General features: G+C 50.9%; 1 protein-coding gene across 2 annotated transcripts in view; it reads left to right on the top strand.

Moving 5' to 3' along the window:
- Ap3s1 (adaptor related protein complex 3 subunit sigma 1) overlaps positions 1–25,000 on the top strand; it is a 31,125-nt gene that overhangs the window by 701 nt on the left and 5,424 nt on the right. Inside the window, exons 2-6 of one of the 2 annotated variants that reach the window (XM_042672501.1) lie at positions 9,653–9,744; positions 12,951–13,062; positions 20,747–20,818; positions 21,493–21,600; positions 22,006–22,209. In XM_042672501.1, the coding sequence (XP_042528435.1) occupies positions 9,653–9,744; positions 12,951–13,062; positions 20,747–20,818; positions 21,493–21,600; positions 22,006–22,137 (516 nt within the window). In that variant the 3' untranslated portion in view covers positions 22,138–22,209. Of the gene's footprint in view, positions 1–9,652; positions 9,745–12,950; positions 13,063–20,746; positions 20,819–21,492; positions 21,601–22,005; positions 22,210–25,000 lie in introns of those variants that run through there. The other variant, XM_042672502.1, reaches the window with a different exon arrangement.

Here is a 25,000-nt window from a genome sequence, read left to right as displayed (position 1 = left end):
GGGGCCGGGGTCGGGTCTGAGTCGGGGCCGGGGCCGGGGTCGGGTCTGAGTCGGGGCCGGGGCCGGGGCCGGGGCCGGGGTCGGGTCTGAGTCGGGGCCGGGGCCGGGGTCGGGGCCGGGGCCGGGGCCGGGGTCGGGGCCGGGGCCGGGGCCGGGGCCGGGGTCGGGGCCGGGGCCGGGGCCGGGGTCGGGGCCGGGGCCGGGGCCGGGGCCGGGGTCGGGGCCGGGGCCGGGAGTCGGGGCCGGGGGCCGGGGCTGGGGGCCGGAGGTCCGGGGTTGGGGGCTGGGGGCCGGGGTCGGGGTTCGGGGCCAGGGGCTGGAGGTCCGGGATTGGGGGTCGGGGCCGGGGGTCCGGGGTCGGGGATCTGGGGTCAGGGTCGGAGGTCGGGGTCGGGGGCCGGGCCTGGCCGGCCGCTGTCCACCCGCGCCTTCTCCCCCCCCCCCCCAGCCTCTCGGGACGTGGCGGCTGCGGGCGCCCGGCCCCGCCTCGCGGACTCCCCGGCCCGGCCCCGACGGAGGAGGCCCGGCCGCCCGGCCGCCCCGCGCGGGGCTGGCGGAGGGTTGACCCCCGACCCGGAAATTAGGGGTCTGGCTTCTGGTTTGGGGAGACACTCACACACACACACACTCATTCACACACTCGCTCCCTCTGTTTCCCCCCTCCCGACCCTGCCCCCCTCCCGACCCTGCCCCCCTCCCCGACCCTGCCCCCCTCCCGGACCCTGCCCCCCTCCCGACCCTGCCCCCCTCCCCGACCCTGCCCCCCTCCCCGACCCTGCCCCCCTCCCGACCCTGCCCCCCTCCCCGACCCTGTTCCCCTCCCCGACCCTGCCCCCCTCCCCGACCCTGCCCCCCTCCCGACCCTGCCCCCCTCCCGACCCTGCCCCCCCTCCCCGACCCTGCCCCCCGCCCGACCCTGCCCCCCGCCCGACCCTGCCCCCCTCCCCGACCCTGCCCCCCTCCCGACCCTGCCCCCCTCCCGACCCTGCCCCCCTCCCCGACCCTGCCCCCCTCCCGACCCTGCCCCCCTCCCGACCCTGCCCCCCTCCCGACCCTGCCCCCCTCCCCGACCCTGCCCCCCTCCCGACCCTGCCCCCCTCCCGACCCTGCCCCCCTCCCCGACCCTGCCCCCCTCCCCGACCCTGCCCCCCTCCCGGACCCTGCCCCCCTCCGGACCCTGCCCCCCTCCCCGACCCTGCCCCCCTCCCGACCCTGCCCCCCTCCGGACCCTGCCCCCCTCCCCGACCCTGCCCCCCTCCCCGACCCTGCCCCCCTCCGGACCCTGCCCCCCTCCCCGACCCTGCCCCCCTCCCCGACCCTGCCCCCCTCCCCGACCCTGCCCCCCTCCCGACCCTGCCCCCCTCCGGACCCTGCCCCCCTCCCCGACCCTGCCCCCCTCCCCGACCCTGCCCCCCTCCCCGACCCTGCCCCCCTCCGGACCCTGCCCCCCTCCCCGACCCTGCCCCCCTCCTGGTCTCTCCCGTCTCTGTGTCTCTGTCTCTCTCTGTCCTTGTGTCTGCCTCAGTCTCCGTCTCTCTGTGTCGCTCTCGCTCTCTGTCTCTCTGTCTCAGTGTCTCTCCATCTCTCTTTCTCTGACTGTCTCTCACTGTCTTTCTGTCTCGGTCTTTCTCTCCTCTCTCATTTATAGCTTTTCCTGTACTTATGAAAAACGAGTCATATTTGCAGCATCTCTCTCTCCTTCTAGAACTGTAACTGTTGGTATTGCTGTGAGCAGGTGACCAGAAAGCCGTAGGAGTAAGTCCTTTTTACAGGTGGCTGAGGACCTGTTATAGTCTCTCTGCCACACGGGAGGACCAGGTCCCCGTAGGGTGACACGGCCCAGCGTTGGGCTCTGAACGCCGGCAGAAAGTCCTGGGACATGGTTTTGCTCATTCCCAGAAGCAAACTAACACCCGTGCCCAGACTCACACTGTTGGGCATTTGGGGAGACAGTTATTAAAAATTAACTGAGCCAGGCACCCATGGCTCACACCTGTCATCCTAGCTACTCTGAGGATCTAAGGATCACGGTTCAAAGCCAGCCCAGGCAGAAATATCCATAAGACTCTTATCTCCAATAAAACATGGTACTGTGGCTCAAGTGGTAGAGCACTCGCCTTGAGCTGAAGAGCTGAGGGACAGCGCCCAGGCCCAGAGTTCAGGCCCCATGACCGACCAAAAAAAAAAAACAAACTGAGAAAAATATCACTTTGCCAGCACCAAGAATGCAGTCTGTGGAGGTGTTGATTGAAGTGAGAAGTTTGGGGGGAAGATTTCATAAGGTATATTAACGCACACTTCCATATTAGCATATGATCAATCCTAGTCAGACTTCCTCCCTCCCTCCATCTCTCACACCTCCCTTTCCCCCTTCTTAAAACAGTTTTTACAGGTTTCCCTGTTCTCTTTTTGCACTTGTATGTTAAATCCAAAGTGAGAAATCTCAAGCTTATTTCCTTCTTGTTTTGCTGCTTTTGTGGTGAAGATGTGAGCAGGGTTTTCATTTAGTATAATTTAAATACTAATATTCAGCTGAAAATTCTACATCATTCCTAGTTCCGACTAAAAGCTAGTTGATTCTCTCGCGTATGTGTACATATGTGTACATGTACGCATGCCTGGACACTGTTCCTCTTAGCTTTTAACTCAAGGCTGGTGCTGTAAACTTGAGCCACAGCTGAGCTTTTTTGGCTTGTTTTGCTGGTTAATTGGATGTAAGACACTCACAGACTTTTCTGCTAGACTGGTTTTGAACCTGGATCCTTAGATCGCAGCCTCCTGAGTAGCTAGGATTATAGGCGTGAGCCATCAGTGCCCGGCTTTGATTTTTTTTTTTTTCCAGTGAAAAATACTACTAACATTACATTGTTGCCCTTTTGCTTGAACCATGTAACTTGCCTTTTAAACCTTTTCTATTAGTCATTTTCCTAGCCAGACAATTATGTCCAGTAGTGAAATGTATTTTCTTGTGTCTAAACTTAGTAAATGGACATTCCTTGCAGATGGTAATATCAGTGTAATCGGTCTTGTGTGGGTTTTAACTGTCTACTGAAATGTGGATTTAGTTTGGAAAGGTAGAACATCTTTTTCTTGTCCGGCACGGGGGCAGAAGCGGCCTTTGCCTCCAGTCGCTGTGTGGGTTCCGGTCAGGCGAGGTCCTGGCTTTGGTGGCCTCTGGCCCGGGCATGAGTGCCCGTGTGGCCGGGCATGGAGCGAGAAGGTTCGGAAGGAAGGGGTGCCCGCGCCTGTGTCTGTGTGTCAGCTGGATCGTGCTGACACCTGTGTGTCTGTCCTTCAGGAAGAATCCCATGGCTTGACCCGGGTTGCACCCCTGCCAGGGCAGATGGCTCTTTGACTCATTAAGGCCATCAGTCACTTTGTCTGCACGTTTGCTCCCTGCCCACCAGTGCTGGCTGGCAGTGGAGCGGTCCCCTCCTGCTCTGGCAGGAAGCTCAGGACCCGGCAGTGCAGATTGTAGGGGAAGAGCATTGCCGGCGGCAGAGGGATCCCGTGTTTAAAAGCCCTGGAAAATGCCAGGAAGACCCACGGGCAGGAAGGGCAGGCTGTGGGAAGAGGGCTGGTGGTGTCCTCAGAGGTCATCCAAGGTCATCCTCTGTGCTTCCCTGTCTTTCGCTTTTCATGCTCACTGTTTCATAGTCTCTAGCTCCCTGGCTTCTCTCCTTGGTGTCGTTGAGGGAAGGTGGAATTTAGGCAGATTTGTGGCACCCCAGCCATCCGTGCAGAGTCTTGACTGTAGAAAACTCTTTCATGACTCTCTGCCAGGTGCATGCATTTAGAATCTAGCTTTGGGTGGTGTTTGGACTAGATGGGCTTCCTCAACTTCCTCCGGTCTGTAGAATTCAGTTCGCTGGCAGAGGACCGGGAAGGAAGCCGCTGCCGGACTGAGCCTTCCTCGAAGGAGGCATAACTGCGTCTGCATCCGTCACAGACCCGAATCTGCCAACAGATTCAGCAGTCTGGGGGGGGGGGGGGGAGGGTGTGGCGGCCCGCAGGAAGCCCAGCATGGAGTCCAGCAGCACTGGCCGCCCGCAGGAAGCCCAGCATGGAGTCCAGCAGCACTGGCCGCCGCTAAGTGATCAGTTAGTGGTTCAACGGTTTCTCAACAGGTTTCCCTTACTGCTCCTGGTCTGCATTTTCCATTTATCCTCCGGCTGAAGCGCATGTGTGGTGTGTGTGTGTGTGTGTGTGTCCTGTAATAGTACAGGCTTTCATTTCACGCTGTAATTTTTGGTTTTGCCTCTGCCTCCCTGTTTTGATCACATGGGAGATAGAAGATAGGCATGCATTGCACTAGCCTGCTGTTTGGGCTCCTTCTGCTAGAGCCCCATTGTTAAAAGTCCATGGGGCCGGGCTCCGTGTCTCACAGGTCTCTGGAGGCAGCCGCAGAGACTGCTGCCTCTCAAGGCCAGCAGGAGCAAAAAGTGAGCAAGACTAGCATCTCAAGCAGAGAGCCTGGTGTGAAGTATACACCTGTGGTCCCAGCTCTGAAGGAGGCTGTAACCAGTGGGTCACTATCCAGGCTGGATCCAGGACCCTCTCTAAAAAACCACCTCAGAGGCAAAAAGGGCTGGAGGTCTGGCTCAGGTGGCAGAGTGCCCGCTCGCCTACCACGTGCAAGGCCCTCAAGAAATAGGAAAATAAAGAGGGTTTGTAGCGGATGGAGTCAGGGCCGGTCCCTCCCTGCCTTGCCTTGGTGCCCTTGAGCTATCACTGGAGAAGGGCAAGAGGCTGTCTGGGTTTGTCTCCGTCCAGCCAGGCTTAGCCACGGTGACTCGGCAACAGTAACCTTCTCCTTTCCACATTTTCCTGGCAATATTTGTATATTGCTGAGGTAGTTCATAAGTTGTAGTCTTTATTATATGGCTACCAGACAAGAAAGCAAACCCTTGGGTTATATTTTTTGTGTAATTAGTGCACCATAACATGCACTTTGGTGAGTCACTCTAATAAAGGGGAAGTGTTTTGTTTTATATGAGCTTAGTTCTTTCTGTAGATATAATAGGTTCTTCACAGAGCCTATATGTATTTGTGCAGATGCTCTACACACAGTGTGTGTGTATGTATATATATATATACTTATGTATGCACAGGAAAATTTCTAAACTGTAAAAACCTTCATTTCCTCAATTTCTGCAGAAGCTGTATCTGATTATTAAGTTCTTGGTCAACCAAATGCAAGCCCTAGGGAGACTCTTAACATTGTTCTTTACTTAAAAATTTTAGCTTAAGCCGGGTGCTGGTGGCTCACGCCTGTAATCCTAGCTACTCAGGAGGCTGAGATCTAAGGATCACAGTTCAAAGCCACCCCGGACAGGAAAGTCTGTGAAACTCTTATCTCCAATAAACCACGAGAAAACCAGAAGTGGCGCTATAGCTCAAATGGTAGAGTGCTCACCTTGAGCTGAAGAGCTGAGGGAAAGCGCTCAGGCCCAGAGCTCAAGCCCCACTACCAAAATAATAATAATAATAATTTTAGCTTAAAGCCGGACACTGGTGGCTCACGCCTGTAATCCTAACTACTTAGGAGGCTGAGATCTGAGGATAGAGGTTCAAAGCCAGCCCAGACAGGCAATTCTGTGAGATTTCTATCTGCAGTTAACCAGCAAAAAGCCAGACGTGGAGTTGTGGATCCCCTGGTAGGGTGCTGTCCTTGAGCACAAAAGCTAAGAGGTAGTGCTCAGGCCCAAGTTGAAGCCCTAGTATTAGTGCACGCACACACACACACATTGCTGTATGTCAGCGACACGCTGCTCATTTGTGCGTGTTTTCTGTCTTTCTCTTTTACAAAATTGATCTCATAAATATCAGCTGGGTGTACAAGAACACTTCCCATTTTGCTGACAACCCTTTTCAGTGTGTGCATCTTTGTTAACTTTGTTGGAAGGTCGCAAGTCTCCTTCTGGGGCTTGGCCTTTGGGGCCTTTGAGGGTCATGAACTGATCTGCGCGTGCTGACGTGAAGGCCTGCGGGTCGTGGGCCATCTGGAGGGCTGGTCCCCTCCCAGCCCCTTGACTCGCATCCTTCCCTGTCCTGTTGTGCCTGCCCTCCCCAGCTACGCCAGCTGCCGCGCCGCAGGTCACGCCGCCGTGCAGAGCTGGTGCTGCAGGATGAGCAGTGCTCAGCGGGCCCTTGGCAGGGTCTCCCGCTGACAGGGCCTCGGGAGACTCCATGTTGGCCAGAGGAGGGGCGGGGGGGGCTGTCCTGTGTGGGAACTACCTGATCGCGCTCCGTTTCCCAGTTCTCTCTTTTCCAGCTTGCAGCCCTTCAGCAGGTATTTGCCTGCTGTCCCTAGGGCCCGGAGGTAAGCGCTGGCGGCCGGTGGCTTACACTGTAGAGACAGACACGCTACAGGTGGCGATTGATGTGAAGGATGACCAAGAGACGCAGGAGAAGGGAAGGCGGCGCGGCAGAGGGTCAGGCGACAGCAGAGGCACGGGCACAGGGCCGCGCGGGGCCGGCCCGGCATTGTCGGGACAGAAGCGGGCAGCTTGAGTTCTGGCAGGACAGCGTGGCAGGGACCAGGCCAGGCCCCCACGCCGCGCCAGCCCCTTCCCAGCTCGGCCGGGGCTTGTCCCTCCTGCTCAGTTGCTCTCCTCTGTGCCCCGGTACCACTGAGCCCTGGGGGGAGAGGCTAGCCCAGGGAAGCGAAATAAAAGCCAGTTTTCCAGCTGCCTCTCTATACGGGAGCGAGCTGTGGTCAGGCTGACTGCATTGGAGTCGCTGGGCAGTGGCGCGGGCCGGGTTAGGCTGGCTCCCAGCACACAGCACCTCCCTCCTCCTGTCGCCAGCGCCACGGGGCGTGGGTTCATGGGTTCTCTCCAGGTCTCCTGCAGCGGCTCTGCAGGGGTCCCTCTCCCCCGCCCCCCCCACCGCTTTCCAGCAGGGGATGCCCCCCCCCACCGCCACCACTTTCCAGCAGGGGACCCCCCCCCCCACCGCCACCGCTTTCCAGCAGGGGACGCCCCCCCCCCCCCCGCCACCGCTTTCCAGCAGGGGACGCCCCCCCCCCACCGCCACCGCTTTCCAGCAGGGGACGCCCTCCCCCCCCACCGCCACCCGCTTTCCAGCAGGGGACGCACCCCCCCCCCCACCGCCACCGCTTTCCAGCAGGGGACGCCCCCCCCCCACCGCCACCGCTTTCCAGCAGGGGACGCCCTCCCCCCCACCGCCACCGCTTTCCAGCAGGGGACGACCCCCCCCCCCACCGCCACCGCTTTCCAGCAGGGGACGCACCCCCCCCCCACCGCTTTCCAGCAGGGGACGCCGGACGCCCCCCCCTCCCCCCCCCCCCCCACCGCTTTCCAGCAGGGGACGCCCCCCCCCCCCCCCCCCCCCCGCCACCGCTTTCCAGCAGGGGCGGGAGGACCTGAAGCAGACAGATGGAGGGGGGAGGCTCGTTTTAGCTCAGGGATCCCAAGTTTTCCTCCGTGGTTGGTGGGCCCTGTTGACATTGGAGTATGGTGGGGAGCAGAGCCGGTGAGGCCCCAGCACCCCTTCAGTGGCATGACCCCCGGGACCTCACTTCCTGTCACAGGGCTCCGCTTCCGGAAAGCTCTGTCACCTCCCAGTCCCACCCTGGGAGTTACATCTCAAAAGGGAAATTGTCCCTACATCAGCAGACTCTACTTTCTGAACCTTAGTTCGATTAAAAAGCAAGGCCCTCCTCCCATAGTGATTTCCATTAAAAAATATATATAGTAATAGGGGCTGGGAAGGTGGCTCAGTGGTAGAGCGCTTGCCTTGCATGCGTGAGGCCCTGGGTTCCATTCCTCAGCACCACATAAGAAAAAAGAAACAAGCCGGAAGTGGCGCTGTGGCTCAAGTGGTAGAGCGCTAGCCTTGAGCTGAAGAGCTGAGGGACAGTGCCCAGGCCCAGAGTTCAAGCCCCATAACTGACAAAAGTGTGTGTGTGTGTGTGTGTGTATTAATATTAACAAGCGAGGTGATGAGTACAGTTCTTTGTAGATGACATCAGGCCTTTCTTCACCTTGAGTTTCATTCTTAAATGTTACATTTTTGCCTGAAAAGTAATGCTTCTTTTTTTCTGTGGGGTTCAGTTTGCTCTGTTGATGTCTTTAGTTTCAATCAGGCTATTCAGCAGGTCTGTCACCTGACAGACCTTAAAGCTGTCACAGTCATCAGAGGGGACAGACGCATCCTTCCCTCATGCCTTCAGCTTCGATCTTGTCGCTCTAGGTACAGGTTGGGTGGATTATCTGGCAGTTCTCCAGGGTTTCTCTTAAGAAATAACTCCGGTTGTGCCCCGGCTGGAGCTGCTCTCCTGGTTGTGGGGCACTTGTGCACATGTGCACTTGCTCCCACGGCTGCGACCACTCGCTAGCCCCCGCGGCTCCCCTCCCCTCACGCTCACTCCAGTCAGTGTTCCACCTTTATACCTATGTGTTACGTAAGCGTAAACCTGTCCTTAATGGAGACAGCTTGTAAGTAGTGCTTGGTTTTTTTTTTCCTTTGATGTTTTATTTTGGTAGGTTATAATTGCTTTATTCTTTGGTCTAGTGTTGTTGTTGTTGTTTTTTTTTTTTTTGATCGGTCGTGGGACTTGAACTCTGGGCTTGGGCGCTGTCCCTGCGCTCTTCAGCTCAAGGCGAGTGTTCTGCTGCGTGAGCCACAGTGTCACGTCTGGTTTTCTAGTGTTTTATTGGAGATCAGAGTCTCACCGTCTCTCCTGCCCGGGCTGGCTTTGAACCGTGATCCTCAGATCTCAGCCTCCTGGGTAGCTAGGATGACAGGAGTGACCACCGGGCGTCCGGCTGTGTTTTTGTTTTTTGTTGTTGTTGTTGTCATTGCCCTTCGTCGTCATCAGTCGTGGGGCTTGAACTCTGGGCCTGGGCGCTGTCCCTCAGCTCCTCAGCTCAAGGCTGGAGCTCTACCACTTGAACCACAGCGCCACTCCCAGTTTTCTGGTGGTTTATTGGAGATCAGAGTCTCACGGACCTTCCTGTCCAGGCTGCTTTTGAACCACGATCCTCAGATCTCAGCTTCCTGAGTAAGCTAGGATGACCATCTCCCAACCTACTTGTTGTTGTTTTTTTTTTTTTATTGTCACTGATTCATTTTGTTTGCTAGCTGTCTAAAGTATATCAGTGCCTTCTGCCATTTTCCATTCCTGAAGGAGTCTTTTCTAGAGTCTCCAACAGGACAGTATTCACCAGTTCCAGGGCCTCCACTTTAGGCTCTCAGCTAGCCTAGAGATTCTTCTCATCTGGACTCCAGTTTCTTGATTCTTAGTGTAGCAAAACCAGAAACTTCTTGAGAAAAAGTCACGGGAGGCAGATTTCCTGAGAGTCTGCATATCTGAAAAGCCCTGTTGCTCAGGCATTGATTGCTTTGCTTTGCAGAATTCAAGGTCAGAAGTAAATGCTGCATATGATTCATCTATTTTTTTGGGGGCTTAGTTTTTGTAAAGTGGAATAATTTACTTTTATTGTAATGGTAATCTTATGAAAAATGTTGGGCTTTGCTTTTGTGCCTGAAGTCACTCTCCAGGGCTCCCTCTCATAGATGGATTTTTCAGCTTGCACTCAACTTCCTCTTATTTTTCAGAAGCCCTTCACTGTTGCTGAACCTGTAAGCACGTGGTAACTAACGCCTCTGCACCGTTCCTCCTCAGAGTGAAGACACCCAGCAGCAGATCATCCGGGAGACCTTCCACCTAGTGTCCAAGAGAGACGAGAATGTGTGCAACTTCCTGGAAGGAGGCTTGTAAGTCCGCCTGTCCCCTTGGTATCACATGACCTGTTGTCAGTGCCGCTGTGACTGGAGCAGGTGGATTAAGTGCTTCCCCTCAGCGTGAATCTAACCCAAACTGTCCATCTATGCTCTCTCCCTAACAGAAGGGTAAGAGCATTTCATACAAATGCAATGTAATGTATCCTCACGGTAAAAACCCCCACGTTACAAGAAGATACTCAGTGAGTCTGTCTTCCCCAACCTTCGTCCTTCCCAGTTCCTTTTGTATCCTTCTAGAAAATTCATCTGCATTTACTAACATACAAAAGGTATAACCTTAAAAATACTGCTGATGAGGTCACGCTCTATGCTCTTTGCATGTTGCTTGTTTTTGCCCAATATTTTGAAAAGCTTCACCTATAAACACATCTGAGCAACCTCATTTTTAATGACTGTGAGTATTCAGAAAAGTTATGTCCTTTTTATTTTGTTATTACAAATACGGCTGACATGTTTTTCAAATATATTTTTCTTTCTTTCTTTCTTTCTTTTTTTTTTTTTTGTCGGTAGTGGGGCCTAAACTCTGGGCCTGGGCGCTGTCCCTCAGCTCTTCAGCTCAAGGCGAGCGCTCTACCACTTGAACCACAGCGCCACTTGCGGTTTTCTAGTGTTTTATTGGAGATAAGAGTATCACAGACCTTCCTGCCTGGGCTGGCTTTGAACTGCGATCCTCAGATTTCAGTCTCCTGAGTAGCTAGGATTACAGGTGTGAGCCACCAGCGCCCGGCTTTCAGATATATTTTTCTGTACATCTAAAGATCAGGATTCAGCATATATATATATATAATTTTTTTTTAGCACCAATCCTGGCACTTGAATTCAGGGCTTGCTAACTGTCCCTGAGCTTCTTTTTTGTTCAGGGCCAGCACTCTACTACTTGAGCTACAGTTCTACTTCTGGCTTTTTTGGTGGTTCATTAGAAATAAGGATCACATGGACTTTCCTACCCTAGCTGGCTTAGAACCATGATACATCTCAGCCTCCTGAGTAGCTAAGATGACAGGCATGAGCCACCAGCACTTGACTGCTTTTTCTATTTTTAAAGTGAATAAATAAGATTAGTTGTACTTAGTTTGCTAAGTAGTATAAACTTTTAAATTAATGGTTTCAGCTGACATCAGTTTGCTTTCTAATGTTTTCATAAATACATTACCCCCATTTACATAGTCAATCTATGCTTAGTAATATACATCCTTAGTGGGAATTCAGAATAATTCTTAGCTGAGCTTTGTGACTGATCACAGGTCAGACACACCTAGACTTGCAGTATGTTAGTCTTTGATGCTTATGAAAAAAGAATTTCATTGACCATAAGTTTCTTGGTTCAGGTAGAAATCTGACTTGCAGTTCTTTCCTTTTCTTTTTTTTTTTTTTTTTTTTTTTGTGGGGGGGTCCGGTCATGGGGCCTGAACTCTTGGCCTGGGCGCTGTCCCTCAGTTCTTCAGCTCAAGGCTAGTGCTCTACCACTTGAGCCACAGCGCCACTTCCGGCTTTTTTTTCTTTTTGCTTATGTGGTGCTGAGGCATCGAACCCAGGGCCTCATGCATGCAAGGCAAGCGCTCTACCAGCCCAGTTCTTTTCTTTTTATTGGTAAGGTTTGAACTGAGGGCTTTATACTTGCTAGGCAGGTACTCTTCCCATTGCTTGAATTTAAGCTTGGTCTTTATTTTTTTTCCTCAGGGTTTGAACTTAGCACACTTGCTGGGCAAGTTTATTACCCCTTGAACCACGTTCTTTTGTTTTCTGTACTTTGTTTTTCAGATAGGATCACACACTGGACCCTGCTTAGCCTCAGAGGCTGATTGATCTTCTTACCTCTGAGTATTATAGGCATGTGCTACCACACCAAGACTGCCTTTTTTTTTCTTCTTCTTAATGAAAGCTAAAAAGAAAAATTTAAATCACTGTTTTAGAAGGAAGTGAAGTCTGTTGTTTGTGCTGCTTTGTCATTTCAGGGGACCATTGTAACTATAGTCACACACATAATCTCAGAATCTTGGAAGTGCACATTCATTCTTTTAGCTGAAGACCTTTTCTAGAAGCGTCTGGCATAGCAGGAGTTCTTAATCCTTTTCTGTTTTTGGTGTTGGATGACATAGAATAGAAGTTGTTTCTGCAGAACTTGTAAGCTTGGCGTTGTGTTTTCTGGGTAAGAACTGCGTGCTCAGGACTCCAGGCCTACCTCTAATTCTTGAACGCCATCCACAGCCAAGCACATGCAGTGAGGCCAAGTGTAAGCCCTGGCTAGTACAGAGACACACAGACACACAGACAGACAGACTCTACTTACGTGCTGTTTGGATCCTTTAAGTAGCCTTGATATTAAATTACCTTAGCATTAAGGAGTCTTAGGAGAAGGTGAATTTGTTATAGTAAACGTAGTTACGATATGCCTAAACTGTAGGAAATAAGAGGTCTGGAATGGTTCATAAGTTACTGTTTTTAAACTGCTGACATTCTAACCAGCCTAAAGTGTTTCACGAATGAATTGACCATACGTTCAGTTTTCTTTTGTTTGAATTTCAAAACGATGTGCTTTTGCAGGAGACCGCCATTGCAAATCTATCTAAAACTTAAGAAATATCCTTTTTTTTTTTTTTTCTAGTTGATAATCAGTCTTAAGCTGTGTAACTTTGTGTGGCCTATGGAGTTACATCCAGTAAGCGCTTACAACACTGTGACCTAAGTTCTGCCTGTTTCTTTGACTTGGTTTACTAATCTTTCCTTGTCCACTGGCCTTTTTCTTCCTTGAAAGTTTGTACTTGCTCGTGATTGATTGTCACATTAACCCCAAATGTCGACTAAGTTTTCTCGTGGCGTCTCCCACCTGAGACATGAACCTCAGTGCCAGCCTTTGGAGGCGGCCGGCCCGGGTTTGGTCCTCTGTGGCGCATTTCACTACCTGGTAATGCACCTGTTGGTTTGCTCCATGCTTCTTACCCGCCTCCTGTGCTGGGACGTAGTAGTCACTCACAGAGCAGCGGACGAATAAACCAACTACACCGAGCACTTGCTGAGTCTTAATCTACTTAGTGTGGGTCGTGAGCTCGCGTGAGTGCTTCGCCTTGGCATACTAACCCTTGTCTGAGGAAGGGTCTGGACGTGTTGTGAGTGTGCTCGAGCCAGCCAGCCTGTCGCTGTTCCCCACGACATCCCAGTGGCTTTGTTTTGTCACGTAGGTTAATCGGCGGCTCTGACAACAAGCTGATCTACAGACACTATGCAACGCTGTATTTTGTCTTCTGTGTGGACTCCTCAGAAAGCGAACTTGGCATTTTAGACCTCATTCAGGTGAGCGAACATCACTTCCTGGTAATCTTTTCCAATGATCATCATTATTGTTATTATTTTTAAACTTTTATGTTTGATCTTTTGTCTCTGTCTCGTTGTCTCTGTATCTGTCTGTCTGTCTGTCTCTCTCTCTCTCTGTCTCTGTCTCTCTGTCTCTCTCTCTCTCTCATGATATTGCTGGGGATTGAACTTAGGCCTCTCCTTACTAGAAAAATATTCTACCTCTTGAGCCAGGCTGCTGGCCCTGAAATTTTTTAACATGATGTTGTGTCTGGTAAGAACTAAGCATTCTGTGGGAGCTCTCGGATGGGAATTTTCGGTAGCATTCTGCTGCTGTGCTGAAATACCCGATATAGGTCAGGTTCAAGGAGGAAGGATGATTTTGGCCCAGGGTCAGCTGGCTCCACTGCGTCCAGGCCTGTCTGCCGCCAGGCAGGCGCAAGGGCGTGGCGGAAACCAGGAGCCTGCCCTGCCCTAGCCAAGAAGGAGGACTTGGGCTATAGCGCAAGCCATACCTTTCTAAGACATGTCCCCAGCCGCCTGCTTCCTCCAGCTAGACCCACATCCAAATACCCGGCCACGCGGCCCAGTACTGGTGCCACCGGGGCTGTAGGAAAAGCACCTGCTAGGATGAAGACTGCGTGCTTGGGCCTTCTTCGTTGTTGTGAGTTACTGCAGGAGTCCATGGAGCCTCCTGGGCCTCACTTCTGGCCACACCTCTGTCAGTGCACGAGTGCACATCTGACCACGCCCCTCTCCGTTTCCCGAAAAGCCTTCCTGATGTTCCTCGGCCTCCGTGTCAGTCTCCAGGACTTCTGTTAATACTACTTTGTCTCTCGTGTTCATTCACTGGAGATCTTGCCAGTTACCGACAAAGGTCTGAGCTTTCGATCTGAAGCCGACAAGGCAACACGCTATAGTTCCATCAGTGCGCAGGGAAGGCACACAGACAGAGGACTTGGTTACTAATAGCAAACACATCATTAAGATAACCACCTCGTTCTGGAAGTGATGCCAGGGCTTCTGGGAGGCCCAGGGCAATCGTACACACGGGTGGAATTACACGGGTGGAACCAGGCTGCCTTCCTGATGGCTGCTGCTGTTTGGACGGAAGGGATTGAATTTTCTTCCAATGGCAAAAGTAAACTTACCCTTCTCTCTGGGGGCAGATAGTCACTCTTTTCCAAGGCTGTTGTATAGCGTGCTTGAGAAGACAGTCCACAGCAAAGACTGTGTGCCTCTGTCTACAGAATCCCCAGATGCACCGAGAAATGTCTTCCTGACAAGTTTTGTTTCTTAGTTTCCTGTCATTCTCTCCAGGATTGCTTGTGTTACAATTCTTAATAGTCTCAGCGTGTGTGTGTGTGTGTGTGTGTGTGTGTGTGTGTGTGTGTGTGTGTGTGTGTGTGAATCTTTCAACGGGGCGATATCTGAAAACCTGTCAGTCCTCAGTGAACTTGACTTTCTACCCACTTAATTTCTAGGCGTGATGTTGATTCCTTTGTCAGCGTCGTACCCCCCCCCCCCCCCCCCAGCCTCTCGCCAGCACTCTACCCTTGAGCCGCGTTTCCAGCCTTGCCTCTTGCCTCTTGCCTCTTCCTATCCCCATTTCCCTTACTCTAAATCTTTGAGCCCAAGAGCCTCTCACTTTTTCAATCTGTCACTTTTCATTCTTTGTTCCTCCTGACCCTACCTTTCCTTACTCAGCTCATGGGCCGCTGTCGGTCAGGAAGTCTTGGTCTTTTATGCGTTCAGCTCCTTGTCTGTTCAGACATCTGGAAATGCCCAGAGGAAAAACAGAGCCATGGTGACGGGTCTCGCTGTCAGGTCATGATTGCTAACCGCCTCCAGGCTTTCCGCAGCGGCCTTGTCTCCTGGGAGGGTTGAATCCCGGGCTCCCAGCCAAGGCCCAGCCATGTCCCCTTGCAGCGGGTTCACGCCACTGCTCCCACGGGCCTGCCTTCTCTTCCTGCCATTATACGTGCCTTGTGCTTTCCACCTAAAAAGAAGTTCTCTTCCTCCTCCTCCACCCCCTGCCTCATTCTCTCTAAGTGGAGTATCTCAAATTTTCCTAATTCTGTCTCCCTCGGACCCGTCTGGGCAAGCCTCTCGGGCACGCTGCTGCTGACCCGAGGCCCTGCGGTGCATCATTGGCCTCCTGGCCCCTGTCGCGTGCATCATTTCCGTTTCCCTCTACAAGTTGGGTTCGGTCCTGAGTATCTTCCCCTTGTTAGCGCTCACCTGCTGGGCGATTCTACCCAAGGGTAATACCTGTGTATGGATGACGCTCAGCCCCGACCTTTCGTCTGTATTTCTCATCTGATGACCTTCTGGGCGTTTCCACTTAGTACCCATGTTCCGGAGACCTCAGATGGAAGGGGCAGCAGCTGGAAGTCTGGGCCTGGGTCAGACAGCTGCACCTGCCGCAGCGGACACCTGGGCCTTGGTCCCTGCCTGTCTGCTTCTGCTTCTGCTGCGTCAGACAGCTGGCCAGACTGTAGTTAGAACTGATTTTCTAGGTTCATTCATCCTCTAGTTTTGAGACAGAACAACTTTAATGTAAAAAATGAAAGTGGAAAGTTGGCAACGGAAACTTTAGATCAAAACTTTCTGGGCTTGTCTGTTCTTCAGAGAGCAGACCAAGAAAACACCAACAGTTACTAAATTTACATATATGTATCGTTTTGATATTTTAAGTAAGAGAAATGATACCACTCATGGTAATTGAGTGCTTACATTTTTATGCAAAGATTTAGTGTTTCTAAAGCATACATATGTTGCTCCAGACTTGACTTTGTATCTTGTGTAAAATCTGGGAAAAGCAGTAGTAGTAAATTCAATGTGTTATCCGGTTGAGTAATCTGCTTTTTTGGGGGGGGCAGGGGGGGGGGGTCAGTTGTGGGGCTTAAACTCAGGGTCTGGTTGCTGTCCCTGAGCCTCTTTGTGCTCAAGGCTAGCTCTCTACCACTTGAGCCACCGCTCCACTTCCGGTTTTTGAGTGGTTAATTGGAGATAAGAGTGTCACAGGGACTTTCCTGCCTAGGCTGGCTTTGAACCACGATCCTCAGATCTCAGCCTCCCGAGTGGGTAGGATGACAGGTGTGAGCCACTGCACCCGGCCTGTTTCTTTTTTTTTCATTTGTGGTGTTTGCTGTGTTGGTGCGGTAGAGGCTCAGAGCAAATATAATAGCTAGCTTCCTAGACTAATCCTTTCCATTGAAGCATGTTGGAAGTGTTAAAATATTTACGGAGTAAGTCGAGCAGCTCATTAACCATTGATGCCGGGCCGCTTGGGTTATTTATAAGCACTCATATCGCCCTCAATGAGTTCATTATGCCACACAGATCATGGAGCCGTAAAGCTCTGCGGGAAATTTTCAGGCCTGTTAGAATTTACCCACCACATGTAGCAATGGCTGCCGCAAGTAGCGAGCAAACGGAGGAACTCGCTGGTGTTGGAGTGTGTAACCTGAGCTCGCCGTGTCACACGAGCCCCTGCTCCGCGATCCACGGTAGTATTGGACTGGCCAGGTCATTTCATCTCCATAGACTGGAACTTTTCACATGTGAAGCAAGTGTGTCCCATGCACGCTGCCTGTGGATCTTGCGAGGTTGTTAGGCCGGTGAGCGACAGCAGCGTAGTTAAAACCACCCAGGCATGTCCCATCTGCAGGATGGAGGTAACGGTGATCGCAGCTCAGCGTGAGCATGAACGTGAACGTGAATGAAGGATGTGTAGCCAGGCCCCCTCGGCCCACCCTGCAAGCCTGCCTGGGCCGACCTGGAGTGAGTGTCCCGGTTTGAGGCAGCCCAGGCAGGAAATTTCTCTAGGCTTTTACTTCCAAAATAACCAGCAGAAAGCAGGGCTGGAGGTATGGCTCAAGGGGTAAGAGTGCCAGCCTAGCAAGCTCAGGGCCCGGATTCCACACCCCTGGGCTCCTCTTCCCTGACAGAATAAAACGGCATTGTACACAACCCTGCGGCTCAGCCATCGACACACCGATAAAGAAGTCCTTCTGTCTTGCCAACTAATTTTTAGAGACATGCATCTTTTCCTTTCTTGCGTGCTGGCTTGGAATGAACGGTGTGTGGTGACACTTGCGTGTGATAAGAAGTAGGCTTAACGGGGAGAGCTTAAGAGCGATGAAGAGCTGTCCATGGGAAAAGAACACTGAAGAACCTTCCGTTACGGCCCCGGAGTGCGTGCCTCCGAGGTGCTTGGGTGTACGGGACGTCTGGCCAGCCCTGGCATGGCCCGTAGCATCGCCCTCCTCTGTCACCGGGATGGAAGCCGCTGGGGGCGGGGAGTGACCGTGTGCTCCCGAAGGCTGAGGCTGGGCCGCCTGGTTTCACATCTGTTGTGGAGACTCAGCACCTGGGGGCTGTCCCTAACCCAGAGGAGGAAGGGCTGGCACAGGTCCTGGGCACAGCTGGGGCCTGGGCGCCTGGCACAGGACGGAGCGCAGGGCCAGGGTCCCCCGGGAAAGCTGCCTCCTGCGTGGTGTTCCACTACCGGAACAGTACGGCTCCGCCTGCTCACTGAGACTGCGCTGTGGATATGTGGAAGACCAGCAGTTAGAACTGGAGAGGTCAGGGTGTTCGGATTCCCCGATGGCTTTCCCGTCTTATTCTCATGGTTGAAATGTCCGGTTGGTAGTCATTACAGATGCACTGATCACGCCTCGCTTTACATTGCGCCTTGCTAGCCATGAGTCTTGACATCAGATGGGTCGGTCTCCACTTCCCATTTACACATCCTGTGGCCACCTCTCCAGTCCCTGTGGTTGGCTTCTTAGGGTCCGATGAGAGTATGGATTTGAGTCCTGGCTCTGTAGCCTGAGTCTGGGCAGAGTACTTAGTTCATTAGCCCCAGGTTTCTCTTCTCCAAGTACTACACCCCCTACCTTCCTGCACAGCTTATTTTTTTTGCCCCTAGACCCAGGATTCAACCCTCATATCTGACACATTCAGTGGCTGGCGCTCTACCACCTGAGCCACACCTCCACCCCCCCATCCAGTGTTTTTGTAAAAATGATTGCCCAGAGTGAGATGGACCCGTTGTGAATTGGTGGTGGTAAAGGAAGCATTTTGGAACTCTCACAGGGTCAGAGTTTTCCAGCTGGAAACCATTTGAAGTGTGTTTTCTTCAACATAGAAACACTCAGGTTGTTTTGGTATTCTCCCTGTATCGTTCCTTCGTGCAGACTTGTTGCTTTTAAGGGAGGAATGGGACACAGGGGAGTTCCCTTTTAGGTGGATGTTTTATGTTTTATTCTGAAATGATTTCAGACTTTAAAAAGAGTGGCAAGGCCTGGTGCCAGTGGCTCACGCCTGTCATCCTAGCTACTCAGGAGGCTGAGATCTGAGGATCACGGTTCAAAGCCAGCCCGGGTAGGAAAGTCCGTGAGACTCTTATCTCTAATAAACCACTAGAAAACCGGAAGTGGCGCTGTGGCTCAAGCAGTAGAGCGCTCGCCTTGAGCTGAAGAGCATAGGGACAGCGCCCAGGCCCAGAGTTCAAGCCCCGCAACCAACAAAAAAAAAAAAAAATGGCAAATACAGTCCAGAGATTTCATCACAGATCATTTATGCTCACCCAGACCCCTTCCCCCAGATTTAACGTCTTCCAAAAATAGAGTATGGTTGTTAGTCAGGAAGTTAGGTGTGGTGCTACATGCCTGTAATCCCAGCCAGCACTTGGGAGGTGGAGGCTGGAGTGTCCCTGAGCCTCCTTGTGCTCAAGGCTGGTGCTCTACCACTGGAGCCACACCCCACTTCTAGCAACTTTAATCATTCAAAAAGTTTTGACTCACCCCCCCCCCCTTGGTTTATTTTTAAGTACTTACATTGGTAGACTTTTTCAAGTTCTTCAGTTCCTCTTAAATTAATAAAAAGTTGAAGAATTATGGTAAGCCTTAAGTTTTCTGAACTATCTGCGCACATTTATCAATGTCTTCTCCGTTCTTACTGGCATTGCCCTGGGCCTTCTGTGTCCTGTGGGGTTTAGTGGCTGCACCATGGAGTTCTGTGTACACATCTTAAACGCCATCTTGGGAGACTGGCTAGTGTACACCGTGGTTCCTATCGGGGAGTGAACACAGCGTCAACTACTGATCTCATCTTAATTGTAGCTTGTCTGTCTTAGCTTGGTTGGTGTAGCCAATCAATACTTTCAGTGGTAATTTTCCATTGTGGGTTTGAGCTAAACTAAGATGTCTTTCCAGAACATCTCGCCAGGAACTAAGCATACATCTTTGAGGTCTCTTGGAATATCACCAGCAACCTTATGTCCTGAAGATTCATCCTGCTTTACCCCAGTTTACCCCTTCTGAATTCATTCCTAAACAGCAAGGGTGATTTCCCTTGAGCGGTTAGTACAGATTCCTAAAGCGCTCTCTTGATGCTGCACCTGCAGGAGAAGGTCCTGTATATATGTGCATGTGGCATTTTTCTGAGTGTCTCTCTGTATACTTAATTCTTTTAATATTAATATGTTTCTGCAATTACTAAAATGAAAACTTAAAAAATAATTTTAGTGACTTAAATACAATTTACCTCCCCCTAGACTTTGAATCTCGAGGCTGGAGATCAAATCTTTAGGTTTTACATCCTTGTTGCTCGAGTAGGTACACTAGTATTAGGTGAGTTATGTTGGAATTGGCTTTAAACTTTATGCTTTTTTAACACAAGAGGGCGCCATTTCCCACATTGCTCCTAGGTCTCGTCTTTGTGAAATTAGGATACTTTTAGTAGTGGTAATAGTATCTGTGGCTCAGGCTAGAGGAGTGACGTAAAACACACAGCACACAGGGAACGTCAGCTCTGTGTTTTGGGCGTTTATCTAATGCTTTCCTGCATAGCCTGTACCTTTTCATTGAAAAGGACAGCTCGCTTGCTTTTAGGAGTTAGAGTGTACAGTCATCAAAAGTACCACACACACCATAAGAACAGATAACGTGCTGAGTGTCACGTGGTGCCGTGTGCCGGGGCCCAGGACAGGCGCTAGAACTTTCCCAGACAGTGGAGGGTTCAGGCAAGGGTGTGACCAGGTAAGTGCTTCTAAGGATGTGGCTTTTCCATAAATCATTTTTAGGGTCTTCAGTACTTAACGGCTGCTTTAGATGACATGGACTCCCCTCCCCCCATCTGAAGACGTGTGTGTGTGTGTGTGTGTGTGTGTGTTAAATAAGTAATAGTGCTAATAAGACTTTCTCATTTTAGTAATTTCCACGATTTTGTTCTATATGCTTACATATTCAGGAGTAGTTTACCTGAAAAGTAATGCTGTTTATTCTCTTTTGCATGTTTAATGTGGTTTCTAAAAGCAAATGTGGTGATTGAGAAGGTTCAGTGTAGCTAAGACTTGCCTGACTTTACCCAGGCACTGGTGGCTCGTGCCTGTAATCCTAGCTGAGATCTGAGGATTGTGGTTCAAAGCTCGGTCTGGGCAGAAAAGTTTGTGAGACTCTCTATCTCCAATAAACTACTCAGAAAAAGCTAGAAGTGGTGCTCTGGCTCAAGTGGTAGAGTGCTGGCCTTGAGTACAAAGATGCTCAGGGACAGCACCTACGTCTTGATTTCAAGCCCCAAGACCAGCAAAAAAAAAACAAAAACAATTGCCGACTTTAAACAGTAAATGCGCGTATGCAGTTCTCATAAGCATTTTCTTCTTGTCTCTCCCCAGGTGTTCGTGGAGACCTTAGACAAATGTTTCGAGAATGTATGTGAGCTGGACTTAATATTCCATGTAGACAAGGTACAGCTTCTCCATTGTTACCTTCTAAGCCTTTGAATTCAGAGAACACAGTACCTTGTACTTGTCAGAGCCCAGAATGCCTTTAGGGAGTTGCAGTGCTCTGGTCCTTCTTTCTCTTTTACTTCATACGCTGCTGGGCAGGGTGCAGGGCCCTGGCGCGGGCTGGGTGGCTAGGGAGCAGCAGTACAGAGGCCCCGTTCATGGCCATGGCAGCCGAGCCTCAGCCTCGGCCTGCCAGCAGAGGGCAGCACACCGCACTGCAGAGAATCAGCAGATGCTTCACAGAAAGAAGAGGCGTGCGTGGCCCTCCTGACAGATGAAAAGAGGTTCTCGTGCGGTGGCTCACACTGTTCAGGCGCCCTGATTTCTAGGCGCGTGCGCGGTGCCTTGCACGTTGGGTTTGAGTGTGAAGCAGTCCTCTGTGTCTAACCCTTTCAGCAGTCCCACCGGGAAGGTCCTCTGATAGCCTTGATGTGGAGCCCATTGAACCTGTGTCTCCCAGAGGTGGGAGAGCTGCCGGAAGCTTCGCAGTAGAGAGGCGGGAGGAGGGCGCTGGCTGCCGTCCTCCTCACCGCCGCAGCCCTAAGACCAGCAGCACTCGAGACAGAAGTGCTGCGGGGCTCCTGACAGGGCCTCTGCGGTGAGCCTGCCCTGTGCTCCTGCTTCTTCCTCAGGTTCACAATATCCTGGCAGAAATGGTGATGGGCGGCATGGTGCTGGAGACCAACATGAATGAGATTGTCACGCAGATCGACGCGCAGAACAAACTGGAGAAGTCTGAGGTGAGGGCGGCGGGGCTGTGGGTCCTGACGGCGCTCGCCCGGGTGTGGCGCCCGCTGCGTGTCCTCCAGCCTCGCCTGTGGGAGCAGCTGGCGTGCCTGCCCACTTAACAACCCAAACGGGGCCCGTGCTAGCCCGTGTGCACCGGATCTGGGCCGTGCAAGCTCACGCTGCTTTGGTGGATCTTCATTAGAATAGGAGTTTGGAGATGTAGGTGAAGAGCGTGGACACCCCACCCAGCCCTCCTTGTCTGAGGATGCTCCTCTATTCAGATTGGGAAACAATTTTTATAATTACTGGTGCACACGTGAGACATTCGATTGGTCCAGAGTAAATATTACTATAAAAGGAGCAAGAATTAATTTACAGCAGGTGAGTTCCAAAAATGTCTTTGTTCTGTTGTAAAGGATCAGGGTGGCACTGACGGAAGTACAGGACGATGGCTCAGTCTGAGATCTGAGCACGAAGAAAGATTGGGAGTCAGAAGACACTTTGCAGCTCTGTGTTTTAAAGCAAAGCTGCCCTGCGTTTCTCCCTAGCTGAATTTGCTGCTAGTTTTATAAGGAGGAGCTTATAATGGTGCTGGGCCAAATATAGAACTTTTGAAAGTGTTTGTGTCTTCTCTGCTCTGCAGTCTGTTTTTTTTTGGGGGGGGGGGGGGTCCGGTCATGGGGCTTGAACTCTGGGCCTGGGCACTGTCCCTCAGCTCTTCAGCTCAAGGCTAGCACTCTACCACTTGAGCCACAGCGCCACTTCCGGCTTTTTTCATTTTGCTTATGTGGTGCTGAGGAATCGAACCCAGGGCCTCATGCTTGCAAGGCAAGCGCTCTACCACGGAGCCACCTTCCCAGCCCCTGCAGTCTGTTTTTAAGTGCTGGTCTCTATAGGGAAAACATCAGGTAGGTTAGCAGAGAAAATTTCATAGGGCAAGGAAAAGGACTCACGAAATTATACAGTGTAGTTGGCTTGCAGTACGTCATTCAGCATAGTGAAAGATGAGCTATAAGCCCTACACTGTAGCTCTCAAAGTCTTCAAAATGATGCCTTGGAATGTGTGAATCGTTCATCATTCCTACACAAAGCTGTGTGGTTATAGATTCTTTTTTTAAAGCAAAGGGACAGTGACATAATTAGTAATAATTAGTTAAAAATGAATGAAAAATGTGTGATCTCTCAGTAACCATCTGTAAAAATCACCTGACCATTGCCCGGAATTTCCACGTTTCCAGGCCCTGACCTGTTGTAGTAGTCTTCTTTCCCGTTTGCTCCTCCGCGTGACTCCTTTACAGAAGTCATGAAGGACCTAGAATAAGGGCCTTGCGGGCATTTGCTTTTTGATGGTCCAATAAAACTTTACTTACCAGGTGTGTTTCCTTAGCTACAAAAAGAGTTATGTTTTTGATGCAAATGCTGCAGTTATATGATTGCCATGACATAAAAAGTCCTTTCACAGCCCGGCGCTGGTGGCTCACATCTGTCATCCTAGCTACTCAGGAGGCTGAGATCTGGGGATCACAGTTCAAAGCCAGCCCAGGTGGGAAAGTCCCCAAAAGACTTTGTTTCCAATAAACCACCAGAAAACCAGAAGCAGTGCTGTGGCTCAAAGTGGTAGAACACTAGCCTTGCATGAAAGAGCTCAGGGACAGCACCCAGGCCCTAAGTTCAAGACCCATGACCGATTTTAAAAAAAAAAAAGTCCTTTCACAGAAATAATCCTACCTAAATCATTTACTGGTTAATTTAAAGTACTGGCGAGTGCTTCTAATGTTCATCCACTGGTCATCTTTTAATGTATAGACAGTTATCTGCTACCAATTTGGAAGTCTTTTTCTGTGTCCTTTTGATCTGAATAGGTAGGTTTTAGTTATGACCAAAGCACACAATTACACATGTATCCTAGGATTCTGCCCATGTGGAATCTCCGAATATTTGAATTATGAGATAGGATTTGAGTCCAGTGAAACCATTTTGTCCTCGTCACAGTTTAAGAAGAAACATTGAAAGTTATGTTGACTTTCAGTAAAACTAGCTGTTTTCTTGTATTTTAAATACGTTGGAAGGTGACCAGCTTTATTCTAGACACACTGAAATGTATTAAGTCTCCATTTACTTTTCATTTCCAAGTTACATTAGCTGGTTCGATCTATCAGGTCTGATTCTGCAGGCTAAGACAATTATTTGAGAGCAAAGTGTAGACTAATTTCAGTTAAACTTTATTGTAAAGCAGACACTTAACAAAAATAAGTTAAAATTCAGCCAGACATTGGTAGCGCACACCTGTAATTCTAGACACTCAGTAGGCTAAGATCTGAGGATAATGGTTCGAAGCCAGCCCTGGCAGGAAATGCCATGAGACTCTTAGCTCCAGTCTGGAGGCATGGTTGAAGCAGCAGAATACTACCTGTGAGCAGAAAAGGCTGAGCAAGAGCTCAGAGCCCTGACTTTAAGCTCTGGTACCAGGGGAAAAAAATAATTAAAATTGTGAATATCATGATAGACGAACAGAACTGCTGATCATATTTTTAAATTCACATAGGTAGTATTTTAGGAATAGCATTTATTCTTTAAAATACAAGCCTGACTATAATTAGAGCCTTAGTATAATCAGATCATAGTGTTCAAAACTGTTGAAAGATTTTATTACATTGGCTTCAAGGTAGTAAGTACCTAGGCACTGGAGGAAGAAAGCACGTAGTAGACAGACACACGAAGCTCTGCCAGACTCTTAAGACAGCAGGACGGTGCTGCGCTCTTGTCTGTTCCGATAGAAAACGGTTTGCGGTAACCCTGGGAGAGGAGGGTTTAAGCCGGGAGGTGGGTGGGTTTGGGGGAAGGGGATGGGGGTACAGGAATCTCACAGAAACGCCCTGGGAGGCGGGGTAGAGGGGAGGGGACAAAGGAGGCTGGTCAGATCTGTGCATTTCATGTGATTCTGAAGGTGGATTTAGTCTGGGTGTAGTGACTGCTGTTTAAGGCAGCCCTCTGTTCCCGAACATCCTGATCTTTCTAGCTCTTTCCATTCTTCTCTCTTACAGACCTTTATCTTTCAGTCTCCCAGACAGGACAGGTAGACAAGGTATTGCTGACTTTGAGAAAAATGTACTTTAACAAAGGGAAAGCAAAATGATGTCAATGGCAATTAATTATTTAGGCCAGACTCAAAAATTCTTTGTGTTCCTGAGCCCATGCAGTTCCTGTAGCCTATTTTCCATTCTAGTTCCTCCTCGTAGCTCCTCCATCTTTGATTGGACTTAGTGCATCTTACCAGTGTACCATGGACACCATGTTTGTTCTGTTTTGTCTGCCTGCATTGTAAAAGGGAAAGTTAAATTTTTTGTTCTTTTTTTTTCCTTATAAAATTGTCGATAAATTGCATTTGTAGAAATGACAATTTACTTTGTA

This window comes from Dipodomys spectabilis, unplaced genomic scaffold (genome assembly GCF_019054845.1).
Source record: "Dipodomys spectabilis isolate Male_0828 unplaced genomic scaffold, ASM1905484v1 ptg000714l, whole genome shotgun sequence".
Taxonomy (NCBI): Eukaryota; Metazoa; Chordata; class Mammalia; order Rodentia; family Heteromyidae; genus Dipodomys; species Dipodomys spectabilis.
Note: the sequence above shows the minus strand (reverse complement) of the source record. Positions and strands in the feature narration are given on the sequence as shown.